At 41.8% G+C, this 16,154-nt stretch overlaps 1 protein-coding gene across 3 annotated transcripts in view; it reads left to right on the forward strand.

Annotated features, from left to right (window-relative positions):
* Positions 1–16,154, forward strand: part of tecpr2 (tectonin beta-propeller repeat containing 2) — a 140,341-nt gene that overhangs the window by 54,967 nt on the left and 69,220 nt on the right. For all 3 annotated transcript variants that reach the window (XR_010975680.1, XM_068038960.1, XM_068038961.1), the window contains exons 10-12: positions 190–373; positions 708–881; positions 15,578–15,758. Coding sequence is in view for 2 of the 3 variants with exons in the window: in XM_068038960.1 (XP_067895061.1) it covers positions 190–373; positions 708–881; positions 15,578–15,758 (539 nt within the window). In the remaining variant the exon portion in view is untranslated. The remainder of the gene's footprint in view (positions 1–189; positions 374–707; positions 882–15,577; positions 15,759–16,154) is intronic.

Here is a 16,154-nt window from a genome sequence, read left to right on the forward strand (position 1 = left end):
ACTTTGAGATATTTTTGGTGTCAGTTCTGTGAATCTGTTAATATTTTAAATATGGAAACTGCAAAATTCTGAATTATTGAACTTGGCACAAATCTTTGGAAATGAGGATTTAGCTAATGGGTCTTGAAATCCAAGCAAAAAAATGTCAGACTATTGAAGTTCATTGACTTCTTTTATCTTGTGTTATAGTTTTCTGAGAGCTGGATGGGTTACTCTGGCCCTGGGTATAGTATCCTCAGCCTGGTAGTCTCCGAAAAGCATATCTGGTGTTTAGATTACAAGGGTGGGCTATACTGTAGCCCTTTTCATGGTACAAGTCTGCGGTGGCAGAAGTTTGAAGATGGTGTCCAGCAGGTGGCAGTATCGCCATCAGGTCAGTGAACATGTGGTGGTGTCACTTCGTGTTCAGAATTACTGCTAGTAATTATAGAGCTAAAATTCCAAATGTTTATTAAATTTCAATCTTCAATTTGTGCAGCTTTCTCGCTGTAAGTTTCTAATAGAATATAAATTATGTACATGTAAATTGTAAAATGTGCATTGGAAAGTGTGAAGAGGGTTAACTAATTATGTGATAAACATGGTTTCTGTATATACTGTTCTTGCGCCTTATTTGCAAAATATGAATTGTTCAAATTGGAGCTTTTAAAACTTGTTCTGTTTGATTTCTAACAACTTTGGGATTATTTTAACTTTCCAATACACAGGTGTGCTGTTATGGAAGATTGAACAAAAATCAAGCAAAGCTTTTGCATGTGGTAAAGTGACAATGAAGGGGAAGAGACATTGGTATGAAGCTTTACCAAATGCTGCATATGTTGCATTAAGTGATGACACTGCATGGATCATCCAAACCAATGGTGAACTCTATCTGCAAACAGGTATTCCAGGATTATGCATATTATTGCAATAATAATCTTACAGCAGATAGTGTTTCCATAAGTGGGTACAATTAATAGTTTGTAGTTTCCATCAACCCCATATTTTTCCATTGTTACTGAACTGCACAGATTGCAACAATTTGGTATATTTTAAAAGAAAAGAAAGTCAGACTTGCATTTATATAGTACCTTCCACAGGTGACAGTCACAACCAGTACCATACGTATGTGAGCCTAGATAGGTATCAGCGGGCAATTGGAAGCATCACCCAACAGTCGTATACATGCACTTTTGGACAGGAATCTTGACAGGAACCATGGCTGATTTGTTTTCATCTCCCAAACCCAATGGCATTGAGGCAAACTGTAGTATCCACAACGTGGCTGACTGCAGTTAACTTGGCACCATAGTTACACATTTCAATTCTTTGCTCATAATCGCTTTAGCTGTTCCTGCTCCTTTTCTCCAGTTGAATTTTGTGCACATTTTCACCTAATTATTATAGGAAATCACCAAGTATCTATGATTTGATTCTCTGGCAGTCTTCCCTCTCCCTTTAAATTATTACTTTCTCCTAGCCCTCTTTTGCCCATGGACTTTAAACTGTGCACCTTTGCTATCTGCATTTTATGGTCTTTTTTTCTAATCGTGGTGGCAGTGCGTTCTAAGCCAATACAGTCCCGTGAGTTTTAATAGAAGGCTCTGATTTGACTTGCCCTTTCACAAATATCTAAGATTAAAGCAATTCGTGTCATCATGCTACTGTTTAAAATTGGATGAACAGAACATGTTGCTCGTAGTATCAGCTTGCCCTTTACCAGAATACAAGGAGACTGTTGGCAACTGGTACTTTTAAGATGCAGACTGTAGTAAGGCAGTATTATGTTTTACAGGGAAATAGTAACTTTACATATTTTGGACAGAGTAGATAGGAACAAACTGCTTTCAGTGGTTGAGAAGCCTAGAATGAGGAGACATGAATGTGAGATTAAATGCAAGAGATTGGGGACACAGCAAGCAAAACATGCTTTTACGTAAGAGAGTTGTGGCACTGGAATGCAGTATCAATGTCAAGTATTAAGAATATGTTAGGTGATTGAAGGGAAGACAGCATGTAAATATATGGAATTAGAACAACTGCTAGTTGGAGAATGACCTCTTTCTGTTGCTGTAATTTCTATGCAATTCTGTACATAGAGAAAATGCATTCTATATGAAGTGCTATTCTGTATTAGTACTTCAGTCAGAGAATTGTACTTTTTTTTTTTGGAAAGTGTGATCTAATTTCTTTGTGGCATTTAAACCTTATCTAAGTTCTCTTCCCAATTTACAGTTTGTAGTTTTTGTATTGTTTAAAAAAATAACTGTTTCAAGTCTTTGTCAAAGGCCAAGTGAACGTATTAGTTGGGATTACAGTGCCTTTTCTTCATTAGTACAGATGTTTTTTTAAATTTGTTCATGGGATGTGGGTGTCCCTGTCCAGGCCAGCATTTATTGCCCATCCCTAATTGCCCTGAGTGAGTTGTTAGGCCATTTCAAGAGGGCATTTTTAAGAGTCAACCACATTCCTGTGGGTCTGGAGTCACATGTAGGCCAGACCAGGTAGGTATGGATGCCAGATTTCCTTGCCTAAAGGGAAAAGGATATCAGTGAACCAGATGGGTTTTTATAACAATCGACAATGGCTTCATGGTCACCATTAGACTAGCTTTTAATTCCAGTTTTTTTTTATTAATTGAATACACATTTCACCATCTGCCATAGTGGGATTTGAACCTATGCCCCCAGAGCATTAACCAGGGCTTCTGCATTACTAGTCCAGTGTAGGCCCCAGTGCATTAACCAGGGCCTCTGGGTTACTAGTCCAGTGTCATTACCACTACGCCACCGTCTTCCCCCAGATGTAGGGAATAATACCTATCCATAGGAAGGATGAAAAGTGGAATAAAATAAATTACATTTAATCTTTCTTTGGCTCAGAGGTTGATATATGTTGGTATAAGGTTGGTGTTTGCTATCTGTATTGAGATGGTAACATGCAAAGTTTAGTTCTCTGAAAATTCGGGCACATGGATAATGAAGGTATTCATTTTTTATTATTTTATATTTTAAAATTATTCTCACTGTAATCTAGTAGATTCAATGAGCATGGTAAAGACAGAGCTGACAGGTTAATGGATAATAGAACTGACCGTGATGTAAGTCATTGTATATGACATGTATTTGTATCCATCAGACCTGCAGTCTAGCATGACCACATAGCCTTGCTCGAAAGCAAATTACAAAAACGTTTTAGACTTGTGAAAAAATAACAAGCTGCCTTATGGCATATATGATAGAATTCGTCCTCATGGCTCACTGCATCCACTTATGTACTGGCTGCCCAAGAGACAGAAAAGTGATGTCCCATTGCACCCTATATTATCTACGACTGGTTCTGCACGACATGAATTGGCCAAATGGTTGAGTGATTTGCTACAACCGGTTCTAAATGAGTTTTCAACATACACGGTGAAGGATTCCTTTACCTTCGCGAAGATTATATGTGACCTGCATATCGATGGCAATGTCGTGTCTACATGCTCGTTCGACATTACTAGTCTATTCATTAAGGTGCCACTCAAGGAAGCCATAGACATTTGTGCTGTGTCACTATTTCATGGGGATCCAGACACACCGCCATTTTCTGAATCTGTATTCATTGAACTTATTAAATTAGCAACACGCGCATTTGAGTTCAGTTTTAATGACCTCATGTATGCCCAAATAGATGGTGTTGCCAAGGGATCCGCTCTAGGCCCAGCTCTCGCAAACATTTTCATCAGTTTCCACGAGAAACGGGTTTTCTGGGAGTGACCCCTAACCACCTACCCCTTGGATATTTCTAATATGTAGGTGCTACGTTTGGTATATTTGAATCCGCAACTGCATGTAAGAATTTCCTTACACACCTTAATGCGATCCATCCCAAGCTCAAATTCACCTTTGAAATGGAGCAGTCTAATGAGCTCCCTTTCCTCAACGTGTTGGTTGAGAAATCTGTTAATGGGTTCTCTACTACTGTCTACCACAAGCCGCTTTCACTGGTCAATATAGGTGTTAAGATTCCTGCAGCTCCACGCACGATAAGATTGTCCTTATCAGCAATGTCGTAAATGGGGTCGGAACCATTTTCTCACCGTGCAAGCTTGATGCCAAAATAGGGCACATCAAAGCTGTCCTGTGGGATAATGGCTACCCCGATCAGAGCATTGCTTGTTGTGTATCATGCATAATCACGAATGGGCCTGAAGCTGCACTTTAAAACCTAAAAAGTGCTTGGTCTACCTCAAATTCAGCAGGTGAAACTAGCTGTTTCACGCTGCTACTCTGTAGTAACAACACAAGTGGTATTTTCCACTAACAGGATGCTGCCAAAAAGATATTCTGCCTACCATACGAATGAGTAATGTGGTAAATTCCAGTGCCAGTGTGATGCCATGTATGTAGGCCATACATCCCAACAACTGGCAGATTGTATCAAACAGTACATCCCATCGGCTGTTCGAAATAAGCAGAGTACTAACCGTGTTCAACCAGCCCATAGTTGCAAAACTCAGAACGCAATGTCTAATGTTATAAGTGATTCCGTAATTGGACAGGACTTGCTGAACAATCCCAAGTATGCTAAGAATTAAACTGACAACTAATTTAAGATTATCAGTTGGGCTTGCAATGTGCCTCACTTAAGCTTGCTAGAAGCTACTGTTGTGGACAGATGGAAAGTGTTGTGGGTGACTTCCACTTCCCACCTCTCAACTGACTGCAGATAGTGCTTTAAAAATAGTGTTTTAGTTCCTGAGTGTTTTAAGGGTCAAATAAATAGACAAACTGGTTTTCTCATCGGTTAGAAAAAAAGATAGCTACAATAACTGAAAAATATTCGTGACTTCACCCACACACACATTCAGACACACGTGAAAAGATAGAGAGTAAAGTGTGGCATGCAATTTTAGAGTTCAATTGTTGTAAAAGAGTTAGTTGTTTTTAAAAAAAAAAAAACCTTTTTAGAAGCTTTTCGGGAGGAAATCATTCAGCGGTGTAGGCCTGAACGTTCTTTGTCTTGAAAAGGATGAAGTGTCGCAGGCTCCTTGTGGTTAAGCCTCAATCCGAAGTCAATGGTGGAAATTCTGGTTCACTTTTCGCAGACGGGGAGTTCCAAAGTCACCTTGCAGTCTCTCTGCTGCAGTAGTTAAAAGATGTTACCAGCAGGACTCCTGATTAGCTGGAACTGTCTCACAGCTGTTCTGGCTAAAAAAGACCTTCTCTGGCTGTTCTCACACTCACTCACGCATACAAACTAGGAGCGGGAGTAGGCTATTCGTCCCCTCAAGCTTGCTCCACCATTCTGTAAGATGATAACTGATATGTTTGTGGACTGAATTTCACGTTCCTGCCTACCCTTTGACTCCCTTGTTTGTCAAGAATCTGTCTACCTCTGCGTTTAAAAACATTCAATGACCCTGCCTCCACTGCTCTCTGGGGAAGAAAGATCCACAAACTCTCAACCATGAGAGAAAAAAATTTCTCCTCATCTCTGTCTTAAATGTAAGACCCCTTATTCTTAAACTGTGCCCCCTAGTTTTAGTCTCTCCCACAAGGTGAAACATCCTTTGAACATCCACCCTGTCAAGTTCCCTCAGGATCTTGTATGTTTCAATAAGATCACCCCTCATCCTTCTGAACTCCAATGAAATGCTGTCCAATATTTCCTCATAAAATAACCCTCTCATCCCAGGAATCAGTCAAGTGAACCTTCTCTGAACTGCTTCCAAGGCAATTATTATCCTTTCTTAAGTAAGGAGACCAAAACTGTACACAATACTCTAGATGTGGTCTCACCAATGTCCTGTACAACTGTAGCAAAATATCTGTACTTTTATATTCCATTCCTCTTGCAATAAACGACAGCATTGCATTTGCCTTTTTAATCACTTGCTGTACCTGCATACTTACTTTGTGTTTCGTGTACTAGGACACCCAGATCCCTCTGAATCTGAGTTCTGCAGTCTCGCTCCATTTAAATAATATGTTGCTTTTCTGTTTTTCTGGCCAAAGTGGACAAGTTCACTTTCCCATATTTTACTCCATCTACCAAATCTTTGCCCACTCACTTAACCTATCTGTATCCCTTTGTAGACTCCTTATATCCTCTTCACAACTTAGTCTCCGACCTACCTTTTTGTCATCAGCAAATTTCGCAACCATACATTCTGTCCCTTCTTCCAAGTCATTGATATAGATAAGAAATAGTTGAGGCCCCAGCACTGATCCCTGTGGCACTCCACTAGTTACAGCTTGTCAACCTGAAGACAATCCATTTATGCCTACTGTGGTCATCTTCCAAGATCCTATAGACTCTGGAACAGTTCCTATAGATTGGAGGGTAGCTAGTGTAACCCCACTATTTAAAAAGGGAGGTAGAGAGAAAGCAGGGAATTATAGACCAGTCAGCCTGACGTCGGTAGTGGGGAAAATTCTAGAGTCCATTATCAAAGATTTTATAGCAGAGCACTTAGAGAACTGTGATAGAATCGGGCACAGTCAGCATGGATTTACGAAAGGGAAATCATGCTTGACAAATCTACTAGAATTCTTTGAGGATGTAACTAGTAGAACTGATGAGGGGGAGCCAGTGGATGTGGTTTATTTGGACTTTCAGAAGGCTTTCGACAAAGTCCCACATAAGAGATTAGCATGTAAAATTAAAGCGCATATTGGGGGTAGTGTATTGCAATGGATAGAAAATTGGTTGGCGGACAGGAAACGAAGAGTAGGGATAAATGGGTCTTTTTCCGAATGGCAGGCAGTGACTAGTGGGATACCGCAGGGATTGGTGCTAGGACCCCAGCTATTCACAATATACATTAATGATCTAGATGAGGGAACTAAATGTAATATCTCCAAATTTGCAGGTGACACAAAACTGGGTGGGAGGGTGAGTTGTGAGGAGGATGCAGAGAGGCTTCAGGGTGATTTGGACAAGTTGAGTGAGTGGGCTAATGCATGGCAGATGCAGTATAATGTGGATAAATATGAGGTTATCTACTTTGGTAGCAAAAGCAGGAAGGCAGATTATTATCTGAACGGCTATAAACAGAGAGGGGAAAATGCAACGAGACCTGGGTGTTCTCGTACACCAGTCGCTGAAGGTAAGCATGCAGGCACAACAGGCGGTAAAAAAGGCAAATGGTATGTTGGCCTTCATAGCGAGAGGATTCGAGTACAGGAGCAGGGATGTCTTGCTGCAATTATACAGGGCCTTGGTGAGGCCACACCTGGAATATTGTGTGCAGTTTTGGTCTCCTTATCTGAGGAAGGATGTTCTTGCTATAGAGGGAGTGCAGCTAAGGTTTACCAGACTGATTCCTGGGATGGTGGGACTGATGTATGGGGAGAGATTGAGTCGGTTAGGATTATATTTGCTGGAGTTCAGAAGAGTGAGGGGGGATCTCATAGAAACCTATAAAATTCTAACAGGACTTGACAGGGTAGATGCAGGAAGGATGTTCCCGATGGTGGGAGAGTCCAGAACCAGGGGTCATAGTCTAAGGATACGGGTTAAATTGTTCAGGACTGAGATGAGGAGAAATTTCTTCACCCAGAGAGTGGTGAGCCTGTGGAATTTGCTACCACAGGAAACAGTTGAGGCCAAAACATTGTATGTTTTCAAGAAGGAGTTAGATATCGCTCTTGGGTCTAAAGGGATCAAAGGGTTTGGGGCGAAAGTGGGAACAGGCTACTGAGTTGGATGATCAGCCATGATCATAATGAATGGCAGAGCAGGCTCGAAGGGCCGAACGGCCTACTCTTCCTATTTTCTATGTTTCCTCAGCAATATTCAAGTTTGGTACAACCAAGCAACTATTTACATATGATATTATTTGACTTCTATTTCATGTTTTTGTTTCTTGTAATGGTTGCTTAGCAATAAACCTATTTTTAACGCAAGTAGTCAAGAACCTTCTCAAGGGCAATTAGGAATGGGCAATAAATGCTGGCCTGCCAGCATCACCCACACCTCGTGAATGAATTATTTTTTTTTTTAAGTACACTTTAGAGCCTGTTCTGCGTATATGAGACACACATATCAGACTCTTTTTTTCCATGCAGCGCCAGGAACAAATAATGGGGCGTCTGTGCTTTCACTATCAAAATGGGTGGCAATTCACTTTTTTCACATTTACTTCTCTGCAATATATGCCTATCCTTTACCCCAAACTTACTGATTTAATTAAAATAAACTGATCTCACTGATAGTCCCTTGTCAACATTTTTTTAATACTGGTTAGATATGATGTGCTTTCAGCAGGTACTAACTTCTCCCAGCTGTGGCACACTGACTTTTAAGCTGAGCTCCTAAATGCATATCTTTTCTATTGCAAAAACTGATCACTTTCATCTCTCTAATATCACTCACCTCTGCCTCAGCCCCAGGGCTTGTGCTGCTGAAACCATCATCCATACCTTTTTTCACCTCCAAGTTCTCCAGACTCATTCTCCATCTTTCATAAACTTCAACTCATCCAAAACTCTGCTTCTCATATCTTATTCAACAATAAGTCACGCTTGTCCAAGCTTAGCCAATTTTGCCTTGGGTTTCTCGATGGGGGATTTAGACAGGCTAAGTTAGTGGACAAGAACATGGCAGATGTAATATAATGTGGAAAAATGTGAAGTTATCCACTTTGGTAGGAAAAACAAAAACGCAGAGCATTTCTTAAAAGCTGAGAGTTTGGGACATGTTGATGTCCATAGGGACCTGTGTGTCCTTGTTCATAAGTCACTGAAAGCTAACATACAGGTGCAGCAAGGAAGGCTAATGGTGTCTTGGCCTTTATTACAAGATGTTTTGAGTACAGGAGTAAAGAAGTCTTGCTGCAATTGTATAGAGCCTTGGTTAGACTGCACTTGGAGTATTGTGTAGAGTTTTGGTCTCCTTACCTAAGGAAGGTGTTACGAAAGTGCTTCCATTTTTTTGCTGAATATTAATTCTGGTCGTTTTATTTGGGAAAGCTGAAAAGGATTCCATAGATGCTGGACTTTTTTTTCTAAAATGAGGTCATCGGGAGGTCTTATGGGCTTAGTTTGTAAGCAAGCCTTACTGGAGATCACCGCTAAGATAAATAAACAACTGTTGCGACCAGGTGAGAAAAGTGTCTAGGGGTCTTGTACTGTCTTCACCTGGTCTTACTGTAACAAGGTTTTATTTTAAACACATTGTGTTTTGAGCTCCCCCGAATGACCACTTTCCAATTATAAGGCAAAGAAGTGAGCATAAACAGGCTTTCTTAGGTTTAAAGAAGAAAAGTGAAATTTATTAAACCTTAAACTTCAACTCTAATACAGTTAACGCCTACGGATATACAATGCACCCACGCTAGCATGCACACACAATACATATATGCAAATAGGGACAGAAAAGAGCAGAAGAAAAAAAATGGAGAGGTTTGAGGCAATATCAGAAGAGTTTCTTGTTTACTGTGCTTCGAGCTCACTTGTAGTCCTTTTGTAAGTGGGCTTGCTTTTTGTTGGGGCCCAGTATTATTCTTAAACCTGTTCACTGTAGGATACTTTTCTCTCTTGGGGTTCGTGTGTCTTCAATGGTTTCTGAAGCTGGTGAGAGCAAGATGAGAGCAGACAGGAGAGAGGTGTTCTTAGTCTAGGAGAAAACAGCTTTCTGATTTTCAATTCCTTCTTGAAAGTTCAAATTCAAAAAACTCCACAGTCAGCCAGCCATGTGACCAAACCGGTCCGACCATGTCTGTTCGTGTATTCGGCCATCTTAGCAGTTAACCTGGAATGCTAGCCTTTCCACCTTCAACTTCTGGTAATCAAAAGTCCATTGCGGATTAAATTGGAGCAGGGAATAGCGCCTTTGTCCTTTGTAATACTGTCTGTGGACATGCTAACGTCTCTCTCCAGCCAAAGTCACCATCAGCAGTTTAAAATCAATGTTCATGTGGCAAAATTAATTTTCCTCATTCTTGGCAGGTGGGTGGCTTTCCTGACACAACATTTACTGGAAGCTGTTTACAGAGAAGTGACAAAGCAAGATTTATGAGAGTTAGGAGGTTTTTGATCTGCTGTTTGGAGTTTTGCTTTTGGAGAGATTGTTTTTGGTTTGCTTTGGACAGGGATTTGGAGTGTGAACTGTTTTGAAGCCAGTTGATTTTGCCTGCCAAGGAAAAGAAACACCAGCTTGTTTCTTTCTCTCTCTTTGAAAGACACCCTGCATATTCAGTGTGTCAGTCTCCTCTTTCTCCCATATATGAAGAAATCCTGTGTATCGAATGTGTGGGAACTAAAACCCCTAATGCTGCATTTCTCCTGAGACGCTGGAAAAGTCTGCCAGATAAATCCTCGCGCCGCCTAACTAATTGCTCCAGAAAAGGATCCCAGTGACCAGCCACCGTATACCCGGACGCCAGACAAACAGAAAAGGACATCTGACATCTTTCCATATCTTCTCCTCTTCAAGAATGAGCAAGTATTTGTCCAAAGTATTCTTTTTCTTTTTTTTTTGTAACAGAGCTCTAAAGAGAACATCGCTATTTTCTGGTTAACCTGTGTGTGGGGGTGGGGGGCTAAGGTAAAAAGGGAACTTTCAATTTCAATCTGTGTTAATGCTTTGCTTCGTTGCTAGTTAAGATTTGTTTTATAATAAATTGATAATTTTGGTGTTTGTTAAAGAAATCTGGTTGGTGTATTTTATTCTGGGATAAAGAGTAGTGTATGATTGACCTTATCGGTATCTGGGTAAGCATTTCAATATACGGTGTGACCTGTGCAGATGTGGAACTAGAAATCACAGTGCACTGCTCCCGCTTTGGTCATAACAAAGCATATACTTGCCACAGAGGAAGTGCAACAGAGGTTCACCAGACTGATTCCTGCGATGGGCTTTTCGTTTGAGGAGACTGGGCCTGTATTCTGTAGAATTTGGAAGGTGATCTCATTTGAAGCATACAAAATTCGTACAGGGCTCGACAAGGTTAATGCAGGAAGAATGTTTCCCTTGGCTCGGGGAGGTGGTGGAATCTAGAACCAGGGGACACAGTGTCAGAGTAAGAGGTAGGCCATTTTAAGCTGAGATGAGGAGGAATTTCTTCACTCAGAGTAGTGATTCTGTGGAATTCTCTATCCCAGAGGACTGTGGAGGCTCAAGCATCAAGTATGTTCAAGACAGAATTCGATAGATTTCTAGATATTGAAGATATCAAGGGATATGGGGATTGTGTGGGAAAATGGCTTTGAGGTGGTAGATCTGGTTGAATGGAGGAGCAGGCTCGAGGGGCTGAATGGTCGTCTCCTGCTCCTATTTCCTATGTTCCTATGATGGCTCAGATTTAAAACTCTAATCCTAGTATTTAAATCAATCCATAGCCTCTCCTCTCCCTATCTCTAACTCCCTCCAGTGCTACAATCTTCCCCTGCCCCCAAACACACTATTCCTCTGACTCTGGTCTGCATAAACATTTTCTTTGTCCTTCTTCCTCGTTCCTCGCCACTTTCATCAGTGGTGATTCTGCCTGCATATACCTGAGTCCTACATTCTAGAATTCTCTGCCTAAATGCTTCCACCTATTTACCTCCCCAACTCCCTCTCCGCCTCTAAAACCACCATTTTGACCGTTTGACATCCCCTTTGGCTCAGTGTCCATGTTTCCATATATGGTATCTTTTTGGGGTTAAAACCTGATTTACTTAAACCGAATAGCCGTGTGGGATTGGAGTTAGAATGTGGGAGTTCTCCCTGGTGTGTCTCATGAGGGGAGGAGGAAGAAGGCATGTGTCGAACAGCACTGAAAGGGGTCAGGAGTCTGGCAGCACATCCTTGTAAGTTTCCAACAAATGTTTGCAAATATTGAAATCAGTGTTTTCTGTTGAGTCCCTGGAATGATTTTTATATCTACAATAGGTGTGTAATCTAGTCTGTCGTATTTGAAATGGGTCAATCTCGTTCTCACTTATGGTCAGGCTCTTGTAAAACCTTACAATATAACCTTTTTCAAAAATAAAACATCGCAATTTTTCCTCTAGCATTTCCCAATTTTGAAAATTGTCCAGATATTGTTAGAGACTGAAGAGAAGCATTACATCAGTTGGACTAACTAAATGCTACATGTGCATCTTAGGAAGTAGTGTACATTGCACATTTGGAGACTACAAGATCTATCTTCAAGTCTAAACCCAAGCTTTTTGCAAGAAACTGAGGCCTTTAAGTAAAAAAACAACTTGCATTTATGTAGCACTTTTACATAAAATATCCCAAGGCAATGCCAATTCTGCATCCCTGACAGATATATTGATTTCATTACTTAGCGATTCCATTCACACAACAGGCAAAATGTCCTGCAGCATTTCCTGTTTGAGTTCTCAATCATTTCCACCTTTGTCCAAATCATCTTCCATCTCATGAATCACGAGTGTACATCCAGTAACTCCTTTCTCCTGACAGATTTTATTTGTTTGTGGAATGTGGGCGTCACTGGCTCGGCCAGCATTTGTTGCCCATCCCAAATTCCCCTTTAACTAAGTGGCTTGCTAGGACTTTTCAGAGGGCATTTTTTAAGAGTCAGCCACATTGCTGTGGGTCTGGAGTCACATGTAGGCCAGACCAGTTTAAGATGGTGCAGTTTATCCTTCATTTCAAAGATAGCCTCACCAGTTCTGTTCGCTTTTGGTAAAACTTTTAATGTGGATAGTCAAAGACGCAAGTTAATGAGTGAATATAGGAAGGAATAAACAGAAATATTAAAAACAAGACTTATCTACATCTCGATTTTGACCCAGTGACAGTGAAGGAGGGCGATATAGTTCCAAGTCAGAATGGTGTGTGACTTGGAGAGGACCTTGAAAGTAGTGATGTTCCCGTGCGTCTGTTGCCCTTGTTCTTCTAGCTGGGTTTGGGAGGTGCTATTGAAGGAGCCTTGGCAAGTTGCTGCAGTGCAAATTGTAGATGGTACACACTGCTGCCACTGTGCGCTGGTGGTGGAGGGAATGAACGTTTAAGGTGATGGATAGGGTGCCATCAAGCACGCTGCTTTGTCCTGGATGGTGTCGAGCTTCTGGAGTGTTGTTGGAGCTGCACCCATCTAGGCAAGTGGAGAGTATTCCATCACACCCCTGACTTGTGCCTTGTAAATGGTGGACAGTCTTTGGGAAGTCAGGAGGTGAGTTATTTACAACAGAATTCCCAGCCTCTGACCTGCTATTGTAGCTGTGGCTGGTCTAGTTAAGTTTCTTGTCAATGATAACCCTAGGCTGTTGATAGTGAGGGATTCAGTGACAGTAATGTCGTTGAATGTCAAGGGGAGATGGTTAGATTCTATCTTGTTGGAGATTGTCATTGCCTGGCACTTGTGTGCAATGCTACTTGCCACTTATCAGCCCAAGCCTGAATGTTGTCCAGATCTTGCTGTCTGCAGACACAGACTCCTTCAGTATCTGAGCAGTTGTGAATGGTATTGAAAGCTATGCAATTATCAGCGAACATCTCTACTTCTGACCTTATGTTGGAGGGAAGGTCATTGATGAAGCAGCTGAAGATACTGACATTCTTTATGTTGAGCACATAATTCGCATAATAAGTCAGATTTGTGTTGTAGTTCTATCTAACTCTTGTTTTGGGTAAAATGTCCTTTACATAATGAATTACGACATATTTTACTGTGGTGTTTGTATTTGCCTACAGAACAGAATGACTAATTTCAAAAAGTTATTAATTGACGTGCTGTGGAATATGTGAGGACATTTAAAGCTGCTATATCAATGCAAGTTTGTTCCCCTTTATCTTTCTGTCTCTGTTTTTCCTCCCACTTTTCTCCAGCTTGCTGTTCTTTTGACTGTAACTGCTAACTTGAGCTGTGCATTTTCTTTGCTTTGCAGACATTTTGCTTACATAGCAATCTGGAGAAGAAAACAGAGGAATGATAGCTTATTTTTAAAAAAACAATTATTTGGGATGTGAGCATCGTTGGCCAGGTCAGCATTTATTGCCCATCCCTAATTGCCCATGAAAAGGTGGTTGTGAGCTGCCTTCTTGAACCACTGCAGTCCATGTGGGGTAGGTACACCCACAGTGCTATTAGGAAGGGAGTTCCAGGATTTTGACCCAGCGACAGTGAAGGAATGGCGATATAGTTCTAAGTCAGGATGGTGTGTGGCTTGGAGGAGAACTTGCAGGTGGGTGTTCCCATGCATCTGCTCCCCTTGTCCTTCTAGGTGGTAGAGGTCGTGGGTTTGGAAGGTGCTGCCTGTGTAGCCTTGGTTCGTTACTCCTGGATGGTGTTGAGCTTCTTGAGTGTTGTTGGAGCTACACCCATCCAGGCAAGTGGAGAGTATTCCATCACACTGCTGACTTGTGCCTTGTAGGTGGTGGCCAGGCTTTGGGTAGTCAGGATGTGAGTTACTCGCCGTAGGATTCCTAGCCTCTGACCTGCTCTTGTAGCCACGGTATTTATATGGCTACTCCAGTTCAGTTTCTGGTCAATGGTAACCCCCAGGATGTTGATAGTGGGGGATTCAATGATCATAATGCAGTTGAATGTGGAGGGGAAATGGTTAGATTCTCTCTCGTTTGAGATGGTCATTGCCTGGCATTTGTGTGGCGCGAATGTTACTTGCCACTTATCAGCCCAAGCCTGGATATTGTCTAGGTCTTGCTGCATTTCTACATGGACTGTTTCAGTATCTGAGGAGTCGGGAATGTTGCTGAACATTGTGCAATCATCAGCGAACATCTCCACTACTGACCTTACGATTGAAGGAAGGTTATTGATGAAGCAGCTGAAGATGGTTGGACCTAGGACACTACCCTGAGGAACTCCAGCATTGATGTCCTGGAGCGGAGATGATTGACCTCCAACAACTACAACCATCTTCCTTTTGCGCTAGGTACGATTCCAACCAGCGAAGAGTTTTCCCCCTGATTCCCATTGACCCCAATTTTGCTAGGGCTCCTTGATGCCATGCTCGGTCAGATGCTGCCTTGATGTCAAGGGCAGTCACTCTCACCTCGCCTCTTGAGTTCAGCTCTTTTGTCCATGTTTGAACCAAGGCTGTAATGAGGTCAGGAGCTGAGTGGTCCTGGCGGAATCCAAGCTGAGCATCACTGAGCAGGTTATTGCTAAGCAAGTGCCGCTTGATAGCACTGTCAGTGACACCTTCCATCACTTTACTGATGATTGAGAGTAGACAGGTGGGGTGGTAGTTGGCTGGGTTGGATTTGTCCTGCTTTTTGTGTACATGACATACCTGGGCAATTTTCCACATTGCCGGGTAGATGCCAGTGTTGCAGCTGTACTGGAACAGCTGGCTAGGGGCGCGGCAAGTTCTGGAGCACAGGTCTTCAGCACTATTGCCGGAATATTGTCAGGGCCCATAGCCTTTGCAGTATCCAGTGCCTTCTGTTGTTTCTTTCTATCACCTGGAGTGAATAGAATTGGCTGAAGATTGGAATCTGTGATGCTGGGGACTTCAGGAGGAGGCTGAGATGGATCATCCACTTGGCACTTCTGGCTGAAGATTGTTGCAAATGCTTCAGTCTTATCTTTTGCTCTGATAATGCTTTAAAACTTGTACCATTTCTAACATTGTATATTTAATATAATTGGATGCAGCTTAAATTTTCTTTTGTGTTTCCTTGTCTTGAGGCCTTAGTGCCGATCGACCTTGTGCGAGAGCAGTGAAGGTGGATTGCCCTGAACCACTAGTGCAAATTACTACCAGGAATAATGTGGTATGGGCACTGACAGAGCAGCGAACAATTCTCTTCCGAAATGGCATAAGCAGCTTTTGTCCAGAGGGAGAACATTGGATGCCTGATATTGTAAGGTAGGCAGATTTATTTGTTGATGTGAAGGTCTGTACAGTTCATTTTCTTTTGAATAAAAGAAAAACACTGCAGATGCTGGAAATCTGAAATAAAAACAAAGTGTGCTGGAAGTACTCAGCAGGTCGGGCAGCATCTGGAGAGAGAAGCAGAGTTAACGTTTCAGGTTTGTGACCTTTCATCTGATGAAAGTTGACCAGCCTGCCTTCTGCCTGCCCTGTTGCTGGACACCACACATCGCCTGTAGATGGCATCAAATTGAAACTGATGTCAGGAATGAGGAAATTACCCTCCAGGGCTTGCTTAGTCTTTGTGGGTTGCTTTTCTCAAGGTCAGTGGCAAGCACCATCCCTTCGCTACTGACTGCAAAATCCAGGGCATTAACTTTTCCCTAAATT

The sequence above is a fragment of the Heterodontus francisci genome, chromosome 9, assembly GCF_036365525.1.
Source record: "Heterodontus francisci isolate sHetFra1 chromosome 9, sHetFra1.hap1, whole genome shotgun sequence".
Taxonomy (NCBI): domain Eukaryota; kingdom Metazoa; phylum Chordata; class Chondrichthyes; order Heterodontiformes; family Heterodontidae; genus Heterodontus; species Heterodontus francisci.